Source organism: Agelaius phoeniceus, chromosome 4, assembly GCF_051311805.1.
Source record: "Agelaius phoeniceus isolate bAgePho1 chromosome 4, bAgePho1.hap1, whole genome shotgun sequence".
Classification (NCBI taxonomy): Eukaryota; Metazoa; Chordata; class Aves; order Passeriformes; family Icteridae; genus Agelaius; species Agelaius phoeniceus.
Genome location: NC_135268.1, coordinates 58,737,925 through 58,757,708, shown reverse-complemented (window position 1 = coordinate 58,757,708; position 19,784 = coordinate 58,737,925). Strand labels below are relative to the sequence as shown.

The following is a 19,784-nucleotide window of genomic DNA, read 5'->3' as shown; positions in this document are numbered from 1 at the left end:
ATGGTAATCATGCCATATAAATGTAAAATATCAGCAATTCAGAAGTTCTCATCAACCCTGGAGTGGAAATTCATCATGTACCTATTTCTGTAATAAGCAGTAAGACATCCCTGCCTGACAGGGGGGGTGGACTAGATCTTCAGAGCTCCCTTGCAGCCCAAACCATGCCATAATTCTGTGACAATCTTCTCAACAGGACTAAAGTCTCCATTAGTAGTGTGGAGGCACTGCAGAGAGCTCACCCATATGGAACACCCCACACAAAGACACATCTCTGCTCCTCATGGCAGCACCACCAGATCTCTGGGCCAGCTGAAGGAAAAAAAGTTTGGAGAGATGCAGGATGAAACTAGTCACAAAAAGCCTCTTTAACATCAAACTCCTCAGGTTAAATCTCTCACCTTAGCAGCAATTTGTCAGACACCTGGCTCATTGTCCTACACTCACCTCTACTGTCACTCTCCAAATTCAATATCATTTTTGTATTTTTCTGCTCATACCTGCAAACTGATGAGAGTTCATCCAGAAGTCTTGCATTCACAATTATGCTTTAACACTATTCACTGCTTCAGCTAGCTTGGCAAAGGGAAGCCTTCAAATCCTGTTAGTTTGTAGTATGATAGCTACTCCCTTTTCCAGAGTAATTGAGTAGCACTCTACAGTTTCATTCCCAACCAGTCCCTTGCAGTTTTTGTCTGTACTCTGAGCCTGTACAAAGCGCTGGTGCAGCAGCATCATTGCAAGCTTTTCACTTAAAAGCAGATTTACAAATTGACAGTCCTGGTTTGACAAGACAGAAAAATTCTCCTCTACCTTTGCATCCTGCAAAACAAAACAAGTAAAGACAGTCATAGCAAAACAGGCAATCACTCTTTGTTAAAATTAACATGGGCACGTGTGAGCTTTTCCAGTGGGAAGAGGGGAAAGGTTTCCTGACTCATGGCAGTAAATCCTTCCCCAACACAACCCTGAAGTTAATAAAACCAGGAAAGTGCAGAGGGAGAACATACACACAACTTTGCATATTTAATTGCTTTCAAGATGTTCCCAAAAATCCAACAGAACTGATTTCATGTAAGTCCATGCTCAGAACAGGTAATGCTTGCACTCTTTATATGAAATGTATTTCCATGTAACATGGCTGGATTTAAGAAAACATTTGCCCCAGTTGAAGGCCTGCCTCTATGCATGGCACAGACTGAAATGTATTTTATGCACCATCAGGATTAAATAAGTAAAAAAATTAAGTCCTTTACCACAACTGAAATGTATATTCAATTAAACCAATTAAAATGTTATCAAGATATTGGGATTACAGTAATGGAGACAGCCCAGTACATAAAACAATATATATATTTATTTGCACAAAAAGTTCCATTTTCAAGTGCATGTATGCTTTTTCTACTACTTTGCGGCACTTTGCTTTTTGAAAAAGTCAAGAACAATCATGACCAAGAGAAAGACATACTATTCATTTGACAGAATGACTTTCATCCTACAACTGTAGGCCTGAGAGCATCTTATGAACTGTAAGGCAAATTAGGAATTCCTTCTGAAGTGAGTAATCTCTATTCAGTTTCATTAACTCAAGTGGAACATTCACAAGAAAAGTGTTACATGACTAGGACATGATACATGACTGTGGTGTTCCCTATGGCTACAGCCAACACAATATGCAGGGGTGGGGTTATATTCTCAGACAGAAAAAGACAGAAAGCTGAAAGATCCACAGTAAGTTGCCAGAAACACTTACTGACAGAAAAAAAATCCAACCATTATGTATGCAATCACATGACATAGTTAAGCACAATTCCCATTTCAGAGAAAACAGGTAAATTGCCATATAATGCTCAGAATTAGGACATCTACAGACTTTAAAGCCTGCTACCTTCATTTAGAGACAAGCTGGTATTATTTGGCAGACAAATGCTGATAGCTCACAACTGACAGCACAAACATTACTTGAAATCTGGTTCCATTAATGGAATAACTACAAACACTGGATACAGAAGACCATTCAAATTATACTGGTGGACAGATTTTCCACATCTTCTCTTTTGCTGAAATTTCATCACTTCAAGTGACTGAAATCAAAGATGTGCTGCTGAAACTAGTTCAGTCTTCCCACCTGTAGTTATCACCTTGATTAGACTGCCAGAGCTGGGTCTATCCTTTCCTGTTATCCAGTCATAGAAAGTTCTGTTTTAAAATAAATGGATAAAATAGGGTGAGGGAGAACAAAAAATTACAACTACTATCAGGTATATTGACAGGAAAAATAAAATACAAGCCTATTACTTTTCCTTCTTTTCCTACTGATCTCTCTAGTGGTGTCAATGTGATGTGATCACTGGATTCAGACCCTCAATACTGTACAGAAGGCCCAGAGAAATCTAAGGGGTGTTAGAGCACACAGAATTTCCAAAATATCTCAAAAGAAAAGACCAGGAGCTTAAAATGTCAGAGTCATTAGGTTTTTTTCTCACTTGAAAAATTTAGAAAAGGGGAAGGAGGAGCTACTTTAGTTGCCTTAATAGCATACAGATAAAAGAAATACAGTTTTATGACTAGAATAGAGTTGCTAAACTCTGCCACTGGCCATTATAATATTATGATATTTAACTGTGAAAGTGGTCTCAGTGGGAGGGAAAAAAGCCTTAAGACATCCAAACAGTGCTGAGTAAGATGGACACCTTCTAGGTAGCAGACCAGGAGACTCCTTATTAAAAGACAACATAATCTCCTTCCTCAAAATAGACTAGAGAGAGTAAAGTGTATTTTACAGGTCCTTCAGCCTTTCCAATAGAGCACATGTCATGTTGGAACATCCCACAATTCAACAAGAGCTCCCAGGGCACTAAATCCAAGTGCCATATGGGAAAGGATTCCCTGCATTGTTCCCAAGATGCAGATGTTGCCAACAAATGCTGATGTTGCTCAGTGAGATTTTCAGTTTTACAAGCACTGGGGTTAAACTTTAGGGAATTAGAAACAAAACAAACCAATCAAGTGAATTCTCCTGTAAGGATAAATTATTTAAAAGTTCAACTTAAAAAATGAATTTGCAACACTGCAACATCTAGCTAAGCTGTCCCTGGAGCACAATGAATTAGGGATCTTTTTCTGAACGTTTTCAGGCCAGCTAAATTCAATTGATGAGGCATGTTTTAAAGAGCCTCATCAGACAACTGCAAAGGCCCAAACTAAACAGATACAACTAAAACCATTTCCATCTCTGGCATCCACCTTAAAAAAAAATTACAGAAAAGGAAATCTGATGTCAGAACTAAACTACTCTCTGAACAATTAGCAATAGGTAAATGCAATTCCACTGTCAGTTCTAAAAGACTTTTAAAATGTGAGTTCACCCTCAACAAAAACTCTGCTACTCCCCATCACACCCGGAAGGCAATATTCATGCTGCATCTTCTCTAACCCTGAGGAAAGAGAAGAATAAGGCAGATAAGCTCAGCCTGCCATTACATAAGCTACAGTTGAAGTTACAGCATTTTGCAGCATCATTCAGGACAAGTTTTTGTGGATAGTAAAAAAATCTGTACTAAATTCTTCTCAACAAGAGCAGAAATGTTGCCAGTTGATAGAACTGAACTAACATGCCATAAAACTGGGCAGTAAAATGTGTTTAGAAGAAAAAGAATCCCACCCAAGTTGAAATGCTTATTTGCAATTTATCTTTAAGCCAGGTGTCTCCTGCACCTGCTGTCTGCAATTTAATTTGTCTACAGGCTTTAGGAAATGCTCCAGCTTCCAGCTGCTTAAGGCTATCTTCCTTGCTGGAATAACTCATGTAGAGAAGCTGAAGTTGATGGAGTTAGGCTAATTTTCTCCAGTTAGGAAGCCTATGCAATTAAACCCGATGTGATTTAGAAGGATACCCAATAAGATGATGGAGGAAAAAAAATCCACCCAAATCCAAGACAGCTATTTAAACAGAACAGGCACTGAGATGCAGCAGCAAGAGGGACAGGGAGCAACTGTTTAGTTATCCCACAGATACTCACTCTGCAATGAATTCTAAAGGTGTCCAGGAGCTGAAATCTGCATCAGGCATTGATTTCCTGTTTGCTGGTGTATCTAAGGTAACCCTGTGATTAAAAAAGATAAGCAAGCCTTTTATTTATATATCATGTTTCTGATGAGCACCACCTGCTTCAATTCACTGCTGTAATATGTCTTTGACTTTTACACCAGGTGCTATGGGTTTCCTTTGCATCCTCCCCACGTGTTAACATTATATAGTCATTAGTTTCAGTGTATATCCAAGGCTCCAACTAAGACCCCCCAGCTTCCTGGCTAGCTGAGGAAGTGCCCATTGGAGCCATCACTCAGCTTGCAGCTCCCCTCCCACCTCTCTCATGCAGATGGGGAATGGCAGCAATAAGCCTGTTCACACGTACTGCCCAGCACACCTGCACTACATGCATGCTTTCAAGAGACCAAGTGCATAAATACAGGAAGTTTTGAGTTTGACAGGACATATTTACACTACCTACAATGACATGAAAGGGCTAACTTTCCAAAACTCCCTCACTGAAATGCTGTTGACAATCCAAGGTGTATTTACCCTCTCAAAAATTCAGTTAAGAACAGCATTTTACATGAGAACTACACAAGAGCAGCATGCACAAAAATCCAGTGATCTTGGTGTGTGCCTGCCTATAAAGCTCTCTAGAAGGTGATGTCAGTTATCCAAACACATTTAAAGTCATTCCTGTCTGACCTGAAGAAGTGTCTTAAGAGTGTGTGTGAGGAAACCAAAAGCAGAGAATTCAGATAGTGTATCAAATCTCTGTACAGAACTCTCTAGTCTTACATTTTGGGTCCTGAACTAGATATGGACTTGGCAAGAAAAATACTTTTAATTTTTGCAACAGAATTGATAAAATTAAACACAGTTAAGACCTACTAGGCCATCCACATTTTACTAGCTTTCCTGACAAAACATGAAAGCAGCTAAATGCAAGCTAAATTTTTTTTGGTTTACAGGTCCTCAAAGTAACCTAATTTTACCAGTCAAACATAGGCATGCAGCACCTTAGGAAGAAGATCTTTAATCAAGTGAAAACCTGTCAAGGAATTCTTTGCCTTACTATTATCACAGAGATAGGTCTAAAACTTTGCTGAACAGTTCATCTTGTTTTTACAGTTCTGTCTATCCTGAAATAAAGAAATCACATGTTAATGCATGGCTACAGTTAAACTGGTTAAAAGTAAATCAAATTTTAATCCTAACATCCACTACTGTTTTGCAAAGGCAAAGACAAGAATGTAATCATTTTTAGGGTGACTTGTGTAAGTCTTTGTTCATCCAGTCAAGATGCATCCTTTCTCTGTGAGGAGGTTTGAAAGGCTGTTTGTGTGCTGTGAATAGGACACAGCAAACATATCTGTGTGGCTCTAGGTTGCAGCAGTAATTAAATTAAACAACACAGGCACAGACAACTAAGCAACCACTTACGGTAAAATGGCAACTGCAGCAGAGCCAGATGGCAGCCCACTGCCGGCACCAGCCAGACTCTGACAAAGCTGATGCACTGCTCCTTTGGCCATGCCATAGGCAATCATCCCTAAAAATTAAAAACAGGCAAATCAGAGCACTATCAGAACAGCCCTCAACATCAGCAGTAACATGACAGGAAACTAAAGACTGTTTGATGAATATTAAGGATACGTACCACAGCCAGAAAAGAATCAGACTTTTAAAACATATTAAAGCATACATATTAAAAGAAAAAATGATAATATTAATAAAAAGGCTTTAGTAGGCATCCAGAAACTATCACAGAACTCAGTTAACTTAGCACTACAGAAATAAGCAGCTTACCAAGCCAAGCATGTTTAGTCAAAGTATCCAAACGCACCCTTAAGGATGTGATCTACAGGGCTAATTTTACAAATTTAACAGAGTAAGATGGTCATAGACTTTAATAAGGCACTCTTCTATTAATTTTCATCAAATAACTATGGTACTTGTGAGTTTGGACCCAAAGAGATACAGCCCACTTCTCTCTCAAATCTGGAATTCACTTGGTCAGCATCCCAGGTCTGACAGGCCCTGTGGAGAAAGCTACAAAAACCCCAACTCTCATGGTAGAAAATGAATAAATAATGTGCAGGACAAGGAAGCTTTTTCCTAAAAACTGCTGCTTTCTAGGCAAGTCAGCATTTAGCAGTGTAAGAGCAGTATGAACCAGAGCATAAGGCACACTGCTCAGGAACAAGATCTGGACAATGAGAGCTCTCAGATGTCTCAAGGCATGTATCTGTCAAGAAGTCCAGACACAGATAAAGTACCTAAGAAAACAGGTCTACTACAACTGAATGCCTTCCTTCCTAGCCATCTATACAGCTATTCAGCCCCTTTCCAACACTCTAAAGTATTCTGAATATAGCAGAAATACGTCTACAATGTAATTAAACATAGTATATAACATCCGTTTTTCTTAGGAGGAATCATGGACAGCACTAGCTAACTTATTTTATTGTTATGATAAAAATATTCACATGTGTATGACATTCCTCTCCTGTCTTGCCTAAACCAAACATTCTAATTCTTCTTAGAAACCTTTTCATGCCTGATACATTTCTCAAACATCATGCTCACCCTGCTTCTGTCACTGTTCATGTAATTTTCAGTGTTCTTTGGTTTGCACTATGTGAGGCAAGATTGTCTCATAGGAAAAGAAAAATCTCATTAACAGCAAACAAGAAAAAGATTGTTTCTTCCAGAACACCCAGTCATAACAAGGCTAGTAAGGCATATTTGCAAAAGTTGAGTAACAACTCTTTCCCAATTCTTCCTGATGTTAATAAGTTGCATGTGTTTGCCCAAAGCACTGCTGTGACTTTTAGAAAAATCCAGACCAGCTGAAACCAGCTAGTTCAAAACAGAAAGGCTCTTCACTTTGATTCCTGTGTTGTGGTCTCTACCTCCCAAGACCACCCAAACAAAAACCATGAAAATTTGCCAGAATTCACTTTTTTTCATTTGTGTATAGTCAGTCAGCAGTTCACTGTAAAACATTCATCTGCTTATTCTCAAAAATAAACCTTTTATCTTTGACTATAACAGATGCCACTATAAAAACAAAAGATTAATTATTAACTAGAAAATATTTAGAATATTTTTGCCTGAACAGTTTTAGGCAAAGCTTTCAGGAATATTCATAAATTATATATGTTTTAAAATCTTAGTATCAGTGTCTTAAAAATATTGTTCAAATGACACTAATAAAGCCTTGGGAAATATGAGTATTTGCCTCAAACTTTCCTTTTGCTGCCTGTGGGCTTGTGTGTCAGTGCCTACTTTTTTTTTTTTAATTTTAAATTGCTCCCAGATTTTTTCCTCCAACGTGGAGGAAGAAATCTGGGAGCAATGCAGACCAACGTGGTTGAGGGGTAAGATTAAAAATGCAATAAAGTTCCTATTAAATAGCTAGCTGAGGACAAAGCCAACAGTCAACAAGCTTATCTATGTTTGAAGCAAAGATAGACTGGAATCAGAACATGAACAGGACAAGCATGGTTATCAGAATCCGCTGAGTCATCACCAACAGAAAGACTGGTCAATTAAGGACTCTGTCTTTCAGAACACAAATAGGAAATTTAACTTTGTCTAAGCATTGTACTTCTATTGCTGTGTGCTTCTAGTCTTCACTGTCTTCCAAACATTTTTCTGTATCATATACTATCCAAGCACATTTCACCAATGCATGTCAAATACTATTTAAATACTGATTCTACATGCTTGCACTACAGCTTTGAGAGATTCAATATTGCTACCTGTAAAATTACATTTTCCTTACACATTTCAGCAGCAGGATCTCATCTGTGCTAGATGACAAGAAACTGTGGTGTGAAGCTATTGCCTCACAAACAAGAATGCTCAGATAAACTGTCTCTGACTGCTGGTGTCTCTGCAGCTGTCGTGCATAGCATTTTACCTGGGGTTCCAGACAAAGCAGCTTGAGCTCCTGTCAGAGTCAAGAGGCCACCTTCTTTCAGATGTTTTGTGGCAAGGTGGCTGGAAATAGTTGATGTCCAAACACTCTGCTTCCACATCAGATCACAGTTTTTGTATAAAGCTGATCAGGAAGAGAATTAGTGAAATTAGCCAAAGGAAGACAACAAACTCTGATTTCCTCACTGTTACACAGAGTGCAACAGCACTATGAAAACATGCTTTCTGCCATTTTCTACCTCTACATTGTAAAATATTCATTTATATCTTTTGTATCTCCTTTCTCTTTGAGCCTGTAACAGTCAAACCAGAAGGGGGAAGGAAGGGACACATTTCACCAGATTTATTCCAGACAGAAAACAAGGCTATTTTTATTCTTGTATCTCTACAGCAGTGGGCAAAGTACAAATTTCATTATGAATGTTACATGTTTAAAAGCCTTTTTTCAATCAGAAGGGTTTCTTCTGTAGCACGATTAGGCAGTGCCTTCCAATATTGCATTGCACAGTAACAGCTCAGAGAGCTGCAGAAGCAACTGAGGTTTTACACATAAAGCAATGACTTAGGAAACAACATCAATGTGTCTTTCATACGTTACCTGACACAGGTAATCTCAGCAAAAATCAGCTCATAGATAACAATGCTGAGCTCCTTCAGAAAGCACACCAAAACTTTCAGATAAAAATTAGTGCAACAAACATTACTGAAGAAACAAAGTGCTGTGCAAATTTAACAGAAAGCAAAACTTCAGAGAAGCACTAAGAAGCTCCGTGACTAAGCTATTTTGTACTTCTACACTTTTGTCCTCTTATGGACTCAGGAAGAAAGATTTTTAAGGACTTCTCTCAGACACCATCCATGTTTTCACCATCATATCTGTACCAAAGGCTTACACTTGGCTTTGGCACTGCCTCCAGCCCATCCTCCTGCTACACACAGGATCGCATCCACCTTTTCTTCACCAAGAAGTTTCCCAACTTCTGCTGTCACCTTCAACACATAGAACAAAAACATACTGAAAACACTGGACTGATAAGGTAAAGAGGTAAACACCATGAATACCTTAAAGCTACTTTTTCCTACTTATGTATCTGAGTAACACAGGGCACAGCAATTTAACAGCTATAGAAAATCAGTATTTATGATTCGTGAACTCAAAACAACTGTGTATAAAAATAACTATAGATGAAAGTCAGAGGAATGAAAGCCACAGAGTGTGTGATGTCACTGGAAATAAGTGATCATCATCAGGGCCGAAACACCTGACCCTTACCTCTACTGCTAACAAAAATTATTACTGACTTGCTTTTGACAGGTTCTTTTCAGAGTATGGTGTCGTTTAAGATAAGAAATGAAACTCCAGGTCTGACAAGGACTACTACTGTCACTTTTGATGACAGTGCAAGAAAAACAACTAAAGATTAGCCTCCTTTTTGCTTCTGTCTAGACCACAACCATCAGTTTGAGTCTGGCCACTAAATTTGAGCTTGTATACTTTAAGATATCTATAATTTGTTCTCTTTCAAACGTAAGACCTCGCAGCTGGTAATGAATTTGTTGGCTACAAATTTTCTCTGTCAAAGCAAATAGCAAACAATCTATCTCTCAAGAAGTGAAGAAAAACCAAAAGTTTTTGCAAAACCATACTGAAAATTGTATTGTAAACATTCTATGTTACTCTTCCAAGCTTTAGGAGTTGTGTATATATAAAACCCATATTGGGTAGATATTCAGTATATCAGTAACAGAAATTGGCTTGAAACTTAAAATGTAAAAAATGAATGCTATCTGTAGAGAATTAAGCAAAGCACTTTTTTAGGCTGGCTTATATTCTCCCACATTCCCGTTTGTGGAAACCAGTGCATTCCCCTAGGGGCTTATCATACCTTAATCCCTTGGGGTTTAGGTTCATACACTTTGAGCGTGCCATCTGCTTACACACAACCCATTTTTAAGTTAGGTATTTGAAATAAGCGTTTTAAGGTGTCCTTACCCACCTTCATTATAACTCACCTGGTTCAGTCTGTGACTTTTAAAAATCAAGACAAAAACAAAGCAAAACTGCCTTATGTGCTGAGCCTCCAATATCCCAGATCAAGCTCTTTCTGCATATTCAGTTAAAAGGAATTACAAAAAATTCAAAAGAAGGGATGAGCAGAAGCTGAAGGACCTTGAGATTCACGGTACGGTTGTTGCTCCCTGCGTGGAGCCGGACCCATCCCTGCAGCCACCTTGATACCGCGGGCGGCAGCGAAAGAGATGCGCACACCCGGGGAAGGCGGCGGGCATCGCCCGGCCGAAGGGATCCGCACACCCAGAGGAGGCTGCGTGCACCGTTTGGCGGAAGGGACGCGCACCACCGGGGGAGGCTGTGAGCATCACTCGGCCGAAGGGATGCGCACACCTGGGAAGGCTGCGTGCATCTCCCAGCTGAAGGGATGCGCACACCCTGGGGAGGTTGAGGGCATCGCCCGGCCGAAGGGATGCGCACCCCCGGGGAAGGTTGGCTGCTGCACCGCTCCACCGCCTCAGCCGGCACTGGCCGCCCCGCGCCCGCCGCCGACCCACCTGTTCGGCCTGCTCGGGGAAGGAGTCGGTCGCTCTCACCACCACGTTGGCGCTGGCGTCCGCGTTCTCCGCCAGGTCGATGCTGGCCACCCACTGCGGCAGCGAGAGGAACGGCGCGTTAGCGGTCCACGGCCCGGCCCGGAAGGGCACGGTCACTCCCCCGCGGGGCTCCCCGCCTCGCCACCTCCCGGCCCGGCGCTTACCCAGTTCTTGGACTTGAAGTACCGCACGCACTGGGAGCCCAGCGCCCCTCTACCGCCGTACACCAGCACCCTGCGTGCCGCCATGCCCGCTGCTCCGGCGCTGCTCTCACGGCGCTGATGGGTCGCCTCACAGGGCGGGCGAGGGGCGGCAGCGCCCGGCTGTGGGCGGGGCGAGGGGCGGGGCGGGGCTGCCCGCCCGGGCCGTGCGGAGCCGGGGGAGGCGAGGGAGGCGAAATCCCAGTGCCTCGGGCCAGCCACGGCGGGGGCCTTGTCACTAGTCGCCAGGGCTCCTGCTGCTGTTAGTCAGTTAGTTAATTAATTAATTAATTAATTAGTGGCTCTGAAGGTCCTGCTAGGGCTCGGGTAGCAGTAACCGTAGAAGTGCGGACAATTACGGCCGTTTTTTTTTAGTGCTCATGGATCGCAGCTGTCGCTTGAGTTACCCCTCAGGAGTGCCCCGATCTCCGGCACGGCTGGCCAGGCCATCCCCCGCTGCCAGGGGCTTCGTGCGCCCCGCTGTAATTCAGGAGCTTCCAGAGCCATCCTTTCTGTCCCTCAGATAACTCTGCCTGCAGTGACATTTACAGGCTGGGTGGGAGCAGGCGCCGGAAAGCTCAGCACGGCTCAGGCGACAGCAGAATCCTTCAGACAAATTATACTGTTTTGATCCTTTTCCCTTGCACACAGATATTTACCCACTTTTTAAAATAATCCAATAAACTGGATTCTTCTCCAAATTTTCTTCACATGAGGTTGCAGTAAGAAACTTGATGTCATTTGAGCAGGACAATTAAACCCCTGAGGAAATATTAGACAGGCCACAGAGATAGGATTACTTGCTACAAAGAAGCATCACCGCACTACAATGTAATGAAGCCCTTACTTGCAACCATTTCGAGATGTTGTTGCAGCAAAATGTATTTTTTTGCCTTGATTTTTAACCATACAGGTTAATTGCTGGACCTCCAAAATACAAAGAGAAGTATCTTGAAATGCCTGGTATTCAGCTGTGGATTTTGGAGCATGATGAAAAATGGGAAATCCGTCTGACTGCTGCAGAGAGGGCTTGGAGATGATCCCTTGAAAGCACTAGGATGCCTGGCTGCTTTAAAAAGACATTATTTGCCTTGGCTTCCCTAATAAGTTTTGTGTCTTTTATCTTGATTGTTGTTGCAATGGGGATCCCAAAGTGGATGACTGGAAAGATCCTTTGCAAAACAGGGGCTGAGTTGGTCAATGCCACAGATCCAGAGCTGGTCAAGTTCATTGGAGAAATTTACTACGGTCTCTTTCGGGGCGGCAAAATACGCCAATGTGGCTTGGGCGGGCGGCGTTCCAAATTCACAAGTAAGTACAATTTTGGTTGAATATTTAGTCTAATATCTAGTCCAAATTTAACATTCGATTATTTTTGTTTACAGAACTTGTAGAATGCAAATTTGTATTATTAAATAAATATGTAGTCTTTATGGTTTGACGTTTGGAGTGTGAATATAAAATTTCTATCATTTCATTAATACTTTCTGCTATAGTTATATTCTGTAATCCTGCAATCAAGCTGGGGAAAAAAAATCCCTAGGGCTAGATGGAGAGTTTCCTTTTAGCCTTGTGAAGGGGTGAAATTCATTTGGAGATGACCCTGTAAATCATACATTCCCCTTGACTGGCTTTTTCCTATGTCACGTTTTGCTCTGCCACCCCTCTGCTTCTGTCCTTGCCTTCTCTGTTGAACTCCTCTGAGGATTTTTCCCTTTAAGAAGCTGAGATTTATTTAGCTGGACACATTTCTGTATTTCTCTGGCTGACCTAATGCAAATATCTACCATAGCACATATCACTAACTTTATTAACATGTTGAAGAAATTCTTACCTTCTTTTCCATTAAGTTGGGAGACAAAAAAAATGCTGAACTTTTAGCAAATATAGAAACTCTTCTAAACTTATTCCTTCTAACATAAAAGATTTTCTTGAGGTCTTGAAAGCTCTGAGCTGTACTCTGGACAATTTCCAAATTTCATTTGTCCTGTTCTGTAGTGAAAATGGTAATTTGCATTGAAGACTTTTATTTCAGTGTACAGATTTACTGAAACTTAAACCAATACAAGTTGAAGCTGTTGCAGTCTCACCATCTCCCTGGCCCACAGCAATGGCTCCTGTCCTGTCCCATCCTTTGCAATGGCTCTGGTAGCTGAGGTGAGGTATTTCAGAAGTTAAACTGGCCAAAAATTTAGCCTACAAAAATAAATACTTGTTTTCCCATAGGATTGTGTCTGACTACACAACTACACAAGCACTTCTATAAAAATTGAAGGCAGGTGTGACTGTGGGACTTCAGAGGGAATGTAGAAAAGAACCAGAGCAACCTCAACTTAGATCAGCATGACCAGTTGTTAAACTGGATGAATTTGTACTGGTAACCAAATTATTGCTCAAGCCCTGACTGCAACTACAATTTCATGACATGGACATAGCAGTCATGCTCATCCAGCCCCAGTTCTTTCACTCCATCCTGGCAGAGAGAATGAGAAAAACTCTGTACAACTTTTTGGACTATTTAATGAACTTTCTGATTTTTTACTGTGCAACCTGAGAGGGAGGCATAATGTTCCACAGTCACTCTGGAGTACATCGATATGCAATTGGAAGATGTGAGCCAGCACTCCTTAGACAAACAGAGCTCTCACTGAAGCTAGTAATAATTCTCTGGTAGAACTGTAAAACATTAAGTGCAGTAGGCACAAATATGCATTTTGGTCAACAAGTGTTCCAGAGATTTTCCCTTTTAAATATTTCAATAACTCTATTGAGTTTGATATTTTCACAATACTGGTTTCAAACAACAATACACAAAGCTGATACTTTAGCACAATGGTAAGCAGGACTGGGGGTTCTGGGTTTGACTTGACTTTTTTTTGGTTTGAATGTCCCCCTTCATCTCCAACCATTCTGAATTTACTGGGGTGCAAGAACAGTGAGACTTTTCATGAGGAGTGTGATAATATAAATGGACTTTACTGGCACCATAGATGAAGACAAAGCTAACACATCATATGGTGCAGTATTGCAGTACCTCTGACACTTCAGAATTTCAAATTGAAAAAATTTACTGTTATTGGTACATCCCCTTTCACTCTGTTAACATCCACTAGAGTAGACTTATGGCTGGAACACTCTCTTTTAGCTGGGACAGTGACTCTGTTGCCGTAACAGGTGTCTACTGCTCTTTTGTACTCCTCAAGATGTATCATCTGGCCTCCAGCTGCAGCTTCTGGAAATGTCCTATCCTAAGTGCAGCATGTATGTTAGACCACAGGCTTGTTATGATGGTCCTAATGCACCTAAGCTGGCATAAGATGCTTCTGTTTTGACAATTGAGTCAAGCCCTGGAACAAGCTGGGGAAGCCACGTGTTTTGCCTGTGCATAGCAAACACTGCTGGATTTTGTCTGGAGTCTCCAAGGCAATATCCTTCTCATGGATTCTTATTTCTGTGTACTAAGCCAGACTCACTGAGCAGGTTATTGAGATTTGGCTGCCAGACTCAGAAAAGAGACCAAATAATCCTTACAGCTACCCTAAAATCTCTGATGGTTTGTAAGGAGCCTTAATTCCATGTGCTTCATTGTTACACTGCCAGTTATTTTCCAGTCAGAAAGCAACCTAGGTTTTGGATTCCCATTTCTCATACATACTTCTAATCCTCATTACTCCCCTCATTTCTTGTTGACAGAGTCTTCTGCAGCTCTTCTGTGCACCAAGCCCAAATACAACCCCAGAATGAGCTACTGAAAGGGTAGATCTGTTGAATCACATCATTTTTTGTGTGGGATTTGTACAGTATGATTTTTTTCTACAGGATCTACTATAATTCTGTCCTGTCATGATCAAATTATATGCTTGAAGTTCATAATGACATCTACCAACTATTGCTGCCTACTGTTTAGGTGGCTTGTTTGAACTTCAGGGCTTTTGTCAGTTATGCAGCACAGGTAGGAATTTATTTATTTGTTTATAACATAGTATACCTTCTTTGTAGTAACTTTTTAGTAAGTGGGCAGTGAGTTTTTCAGAACATGTATGAGTGTGCAGTGCTATGCTAGCTGGAGGTCTCCTCTTGATCACTTTGTATTTTAGGGTTCCTCTCAATCAGCTTCTCTCTTTCTTGTCAGTCAACATCACCTACAATTCCCTACTCACATTTCTTCTGATTCTGCTACTAGAGGGCTGCAGGATAAACTAAACACTCAGGTGTACATTTCCTGCTGCTCCTGCCAATCTGGCCCTCCAACAAAGGACCTGTGTCTGTGAAGACAGAACCAAGAAAATTACTGTTCTCAAGAGACAAGTGAGTGTCAGGCTGCTGAGGGAGAGCTTGTGCCTATAGCAAACCATGGGAGTGCTTCACCTAAAGCCCTGACTGCAATAGTTTACAAGCTTCCTACATCTGTGGGCTAAAACACTGCCAGATGCCCAGAAAAGCACAAAAGGGCCATAAATACTAGATGAGAAACCAAGAAGGGAATCTTAAAGGGCAAACCTGTGGGATTAGGACATATGAAATCAGGGCAGATCTCACTGGAGTCAGCAGTAAAGAGAGGATTAGAAAAAAAAAAGAAGAAGAACATGAGAAAATAAACACAGAAAAAGGTGATACTATTTTAGGCAGCTAGGGAACAAGGAAACTGAGACTATCAGACTTCAAATGGATGAGATAAAAAGCATGAGACAGGAATGAGAAGCTCAAAACTAGGAGTTTGGTATTGAGAACAGAGGTGAAAAAGAGACAGGAAAGTATGCAGCAGACAATACAGCACAGAGATAAAGACATTAACACTGCTACATAAATAAGCAGGACTTCAGCCTGAATCCTTTTTCACAGATCCTGTTTAGAGGATTATTCCTGTAGCAGAATATCCCTGGTTTGATGCACTGAAAAATAAAGCATCAGGAACTGAGATGTATGCAGCTAGCTGAATATCACATCTCCATAAAAAAACAGTCTTTCTTAAATATAAGTTGAATTTGAAGCACCAGTACAGTGTGATATTTACCATCATCAAGAAAACCAATACACTGAATAGACAATTTATTTTTTCTTGACAGTTTTCCCACACATGGTGAAAAAGTTGAATACAGGCCTGCATGTGATGATCATAATGTTCCTCTGTGTGGCCATTTTCTTTTCTCTGGTCAGTTTTGGATTCTGCATTCTTAACGCAATAAAAGTTCCTTACCGGGCTATTAACGGTCCAGCAGGAGCATGCCTTTGGAACTTCCTTGCAGGTAAAGTAATTTTCCAGTGTTTTTCTCTAGTCACATTCACAGAAAATGATACAAGTTCCTTCTTTTGCCTTACTGAATACCTCTTTGATTTAAATATTGTGAATACAGTGAAGTTGGCAGTTAATTCACACCTATCAAAACAGAACTTTCAGGTGGTATCTTGGCTTATTGTGTCTAGTTTAATATTTAACAGGAGCTGTGAATGCCAGCCTTGAGGCTTTGTGTCATCGATAAAAGTATGTTTGTCCACACAATAAAGCCTAAGCATTCTGAAGGTGTTTAAACCACGCCTTTGTCTATGCCTACTCTGTATAGTGCTCAGTGATGTAGTCAGTAAGTCTTTTGAAGCATGACCAAAATATTTGTCTTGTTTTGATTTGATAATGGTGAATACTTATTTCATTTTGTTGCAGGTGGGTTTGTAGTACTTGGAGTCACCAGCTTCATGGCTGCTGTGAAACTTCATCACCTCACAGAAAGAATTGCCAATTTTCGGGAAAATGTCTTTCGTTTTGTTATCTTAGAAGAACGCTTTGAAGACTGTTTTTGGATTTGTGTGGCAAGTGCCACAGCACATGCAGTGAATTTGCTGCTAATAGCCATTAGTGGGATTCATTTCCCTAAAATTAAGACTAAAACAGAAGAAGTGAATGTTACAGCAGAAGATATCATGTACTAACAAATCTACACAAAACAATTTTGGTCAAGTGAACTGTTGTGACAGGAACAGCTTCTTGGCTCTTCAGCCTTTGTTTTGCATAGATGATTTATGTATAAACCTGAATAAACGTGTCAGTCTACAATACCAGCAACTAACATGTCTGTGAAAAAAATAAAAAAAAAAAACCAAATGCTATAAATATCATTATTCTCAAAAGAGACTGATATCTGCAGTGAGTATGTGCTGTTTCAGTTTTTGAAAATTTGGACTTTGGGGTATTTTAGAAAGCTAAGGTAAAATATTTCATCAAACCAAATGTCTTCTTTATTTAGAAAGACACCATGTTTATCACAAATCTTTGAAACTATAAAGTTATTTCAAAAGAAAAAAATGTATATTTGGCATTTACTTTCACAGAATTATCTAGAACATATTAAGAAGTACATATATCTTTGATGATGTTATATAGCATTGAAAAAGAGAACTTCATCAGCTGTGAGGCTAAAGTTAAGGGGCAGCAAAGGCTAAGTGTCTGTGTATGAAATGTTTTTAAAACAGGAATTATCCAATACCACAAGGCAAAGAAGTGAGAAATGTTAAAGTATATGGGATGCTATTAGTCTGTGAAGAAAAATTATTAGCTGCTAGATGAATATTTTATTGCAGCCTCTGGAAGTAAACAGATTAAGGGTAATAGTGCTTTTAGATAGTCTGGAAAATATTAATCTGACAGATAAATTTCTTCATAACTGTGTTAATTGTTAAGTCTATCTGAAATCAAGTAAAAGTGATGTATGATGAAACAGTATTGAAATGATTAGAACTGGCTAAATGGATGGAAAAGTTGCTTTCTTAGGAAGGACCATAATTTTGGCAAGGATTCAACCAGTTCATGGGTCCCAAGGAGTGAATATTTTTGAGAAAAGGATATGGAATATACCATTAAGAATGGATACAGTGGCCTCTACCCTCTCTGGGTTTGGATCTACAAGGTTAGCAGGATTATGAGTGAAGCAGAAATTTGTGTGGGTGCCTTTGCAATAGGCCCTACTAACCTATCTTCTTCAAGACACCATGAGCCACTTTTGTTTTTCAGGAGCACTAAAATTATTTTTAAAAATTTAAAAGATAGATGGAAAACTATGATTGTAACAGTCTAGAGAACTGCTACAATTTTAGTATAAAGTAGACTCAATAAAGCAGAAAAAGTTCCTATTTTATACCACCCTCTTGCTTCATTGTTCTAAATTTACTGGTGCTTTGACTCAGACTGTGCCCTGGGCCACAGCTCCAGAAAGATGGTGCAATAGCCTGCACATGGATAGGCAGCAAACAAACCCAGGCTACAAAGGTGTCTTAGATGCTGCCCTGAAAACTGTCCACAGGGGCCTCTGTGGTACCACCACCTTCCCCTCCCAGAAAATTCTGAGTGGCTTTGAGATAGAAGAACTTGAAGTGCAGCATAATTACACAAGTAGAAAATGTAATACTTGTCATTTGTAATTGTTCTATGAACATGTATAATTCAGACAGAGTTACTGTACACAAATAATTATATTGTGGCATGTCACTTAGCTTTTACTAAATATAATTTTCTTCAGGAGGTGAGAAGGAAACAGATTTTTAAATCCTCCATATTGTGTGATTGCTGTGAAAATGCTTTTCAGTAGTATTAATATGCATGTATTGCAACACATTTTCATACTGATAATGAACTGCTTGATGGCCCCGAAATTTCAAACCACTCCAAAAATATTACTGAATAAGAATCATGGGACTGTTTAGGTAAGGACAAGATTAAAGATTTGTTGGAGTGGATTCCTAGGGAGGTCACAGTAGCTCTGAAGGACCCTGTAGAATGCACTGTATACATGAAGTTAAAGGGGATGACTGGGCTGATAAGTATTGTAATTTCTTGGTTTGAATCAGTTCCAGAATGGAGCACATTCTGCAGTAATTGTGCAAGAGAAGATTTCTCTCACAGCAGGCCTATGAAGCATCATTGTGGGATACTGTAGCTGCACAAGTTAAATGACCAGATAACATTCTCACCAATGACTGTGTTGTGACCTGTGAAAAAATAGAATTTTCAGTTCAGAATGAACCAAAGTATTGCCATGCATGAACTAAACTTAATGAAACAAATGTGAGGCTAAATGAAACTTTCAGCTGCACAGGTTGTCTGAGTTTAGGCACTGCTAAAATACACTGATAGGTCAATGCATGGAATATTTGCCCTTGGATGTTTTGTCTGGAGAAAAACAGGTTAAATGCAGGCATACATATTTGAAATGTACAATTACAAAGCCCACCCTGGGGTTAACAATAGGTAAGTTTATCACTTAGACCTTTTCAGCTTTCCCTTGTACCTCATAAACTAATTTCAAAAATGTGCAATTTGATATATGTGGTCTACTTTATTTACACATTTTTATTATGCTTCACATAGTGTATCTGATCATATGCATGCTCAACATGTAGAAATGAGCACTTCTCTGGGGGCACTTCCTACCTTGGAAGATTTGAAATCCCAGATGAGAATATTTATGAGTAGTATCTACCCAGAACTTTGAAGATATTATGGGCCCAATCCTGTCTTTCCATAAAATTCAAGACAACTTCATATATCCCAGAAGTACCCACTTAATGTGTATGTACAGAATAATATATAGAAACTACATGAATGTGGAGAAGCTATGGAGTTCAAAGAACTAAAAATCTGTTCATTGTCCAAGAGCCTTGCCAAAATAAATGAAGCTGAAAATTAATTACCACTTCGAGTCTTTAAATAATATTGTGGTTTAATGTTAAAAATAGGTATTTTTACAAGATAAATCAATTTGGGTGCAATTTTCCTCATTCATTGTTTCTGAGTGCTGCTGTCCTTATAAAACATGGTATTTGTCTCTGCACCGCTTCATGGAAAAAGCTGTGAGGTGGGAAGTGGAGTGGACTCCTAGAGAACAGGCCCAACTCCTTCTACATCATGTTCTACTCATCTGACAGTGTAACTCCACTTAACAATGTATGGAAAAGCAAACGTTGTTATACATATTGTCATAACATGTCTTTTCTCATGCATTTGAATG

At 40.0% G+C, this 19,784-nt stretch overlaps 2 protein-coding genes across 2 annotated transcripts; one reads left to right on the top strand and one right to left on the bottom strand.

The window, feature by feature from the left end:
• Positions 1-1,335: 1,335 nt before the first annotated feature.
• Positions 1,336-10,912, bottom strand: QDPR (quinoid dihydropteridine reductase). Its single transcript, XM_054633035.2, has 7 exons — positions 10,753-10,912; positions 10,550-10,642; positions 8,875-8,971; positions 7,965-8,105; positions 5,480-5,588; positions 4,023-4,106; positions 1,336-2,199 (listed from the first exon to the last, which is right to left on the bottom strand). Exons 1-7 carry the CDS (start codon positions 10,834-10,836, stop codon positions 2,091-2,093), a joined length of 717 nt encoding a protein of 238 aa, XP_054489010.2. The 5' UTR covers positions 10,837-10,912; the 3' UTR covers positions 1,336-2,090.
• A 21-nt stretch (positions 10,913-10,933) lies between these two features.
• On the top strand, positions 10,934-19,463 carry CLRN2 (clarin 2). The gene is made up of 3 exons (XM_054633893.2): positions 10,934-12,099; positions 15,855-16,034; positions 16,448-19,463. The coding sequence occupies exons 1-3, from the start codon at positions 11,847-11,849 to the stop codon at positions 16,711-16,713; spliced, it is 699 nt and encodes a 232-aa protein (XP_054489868.1). The 5' UTR covers positions 10,934-11,846; the 3' UTR covers positions 16,714-19,463.
• Positions 19,464-19,784: the final 321 nt, after the last annotated feature.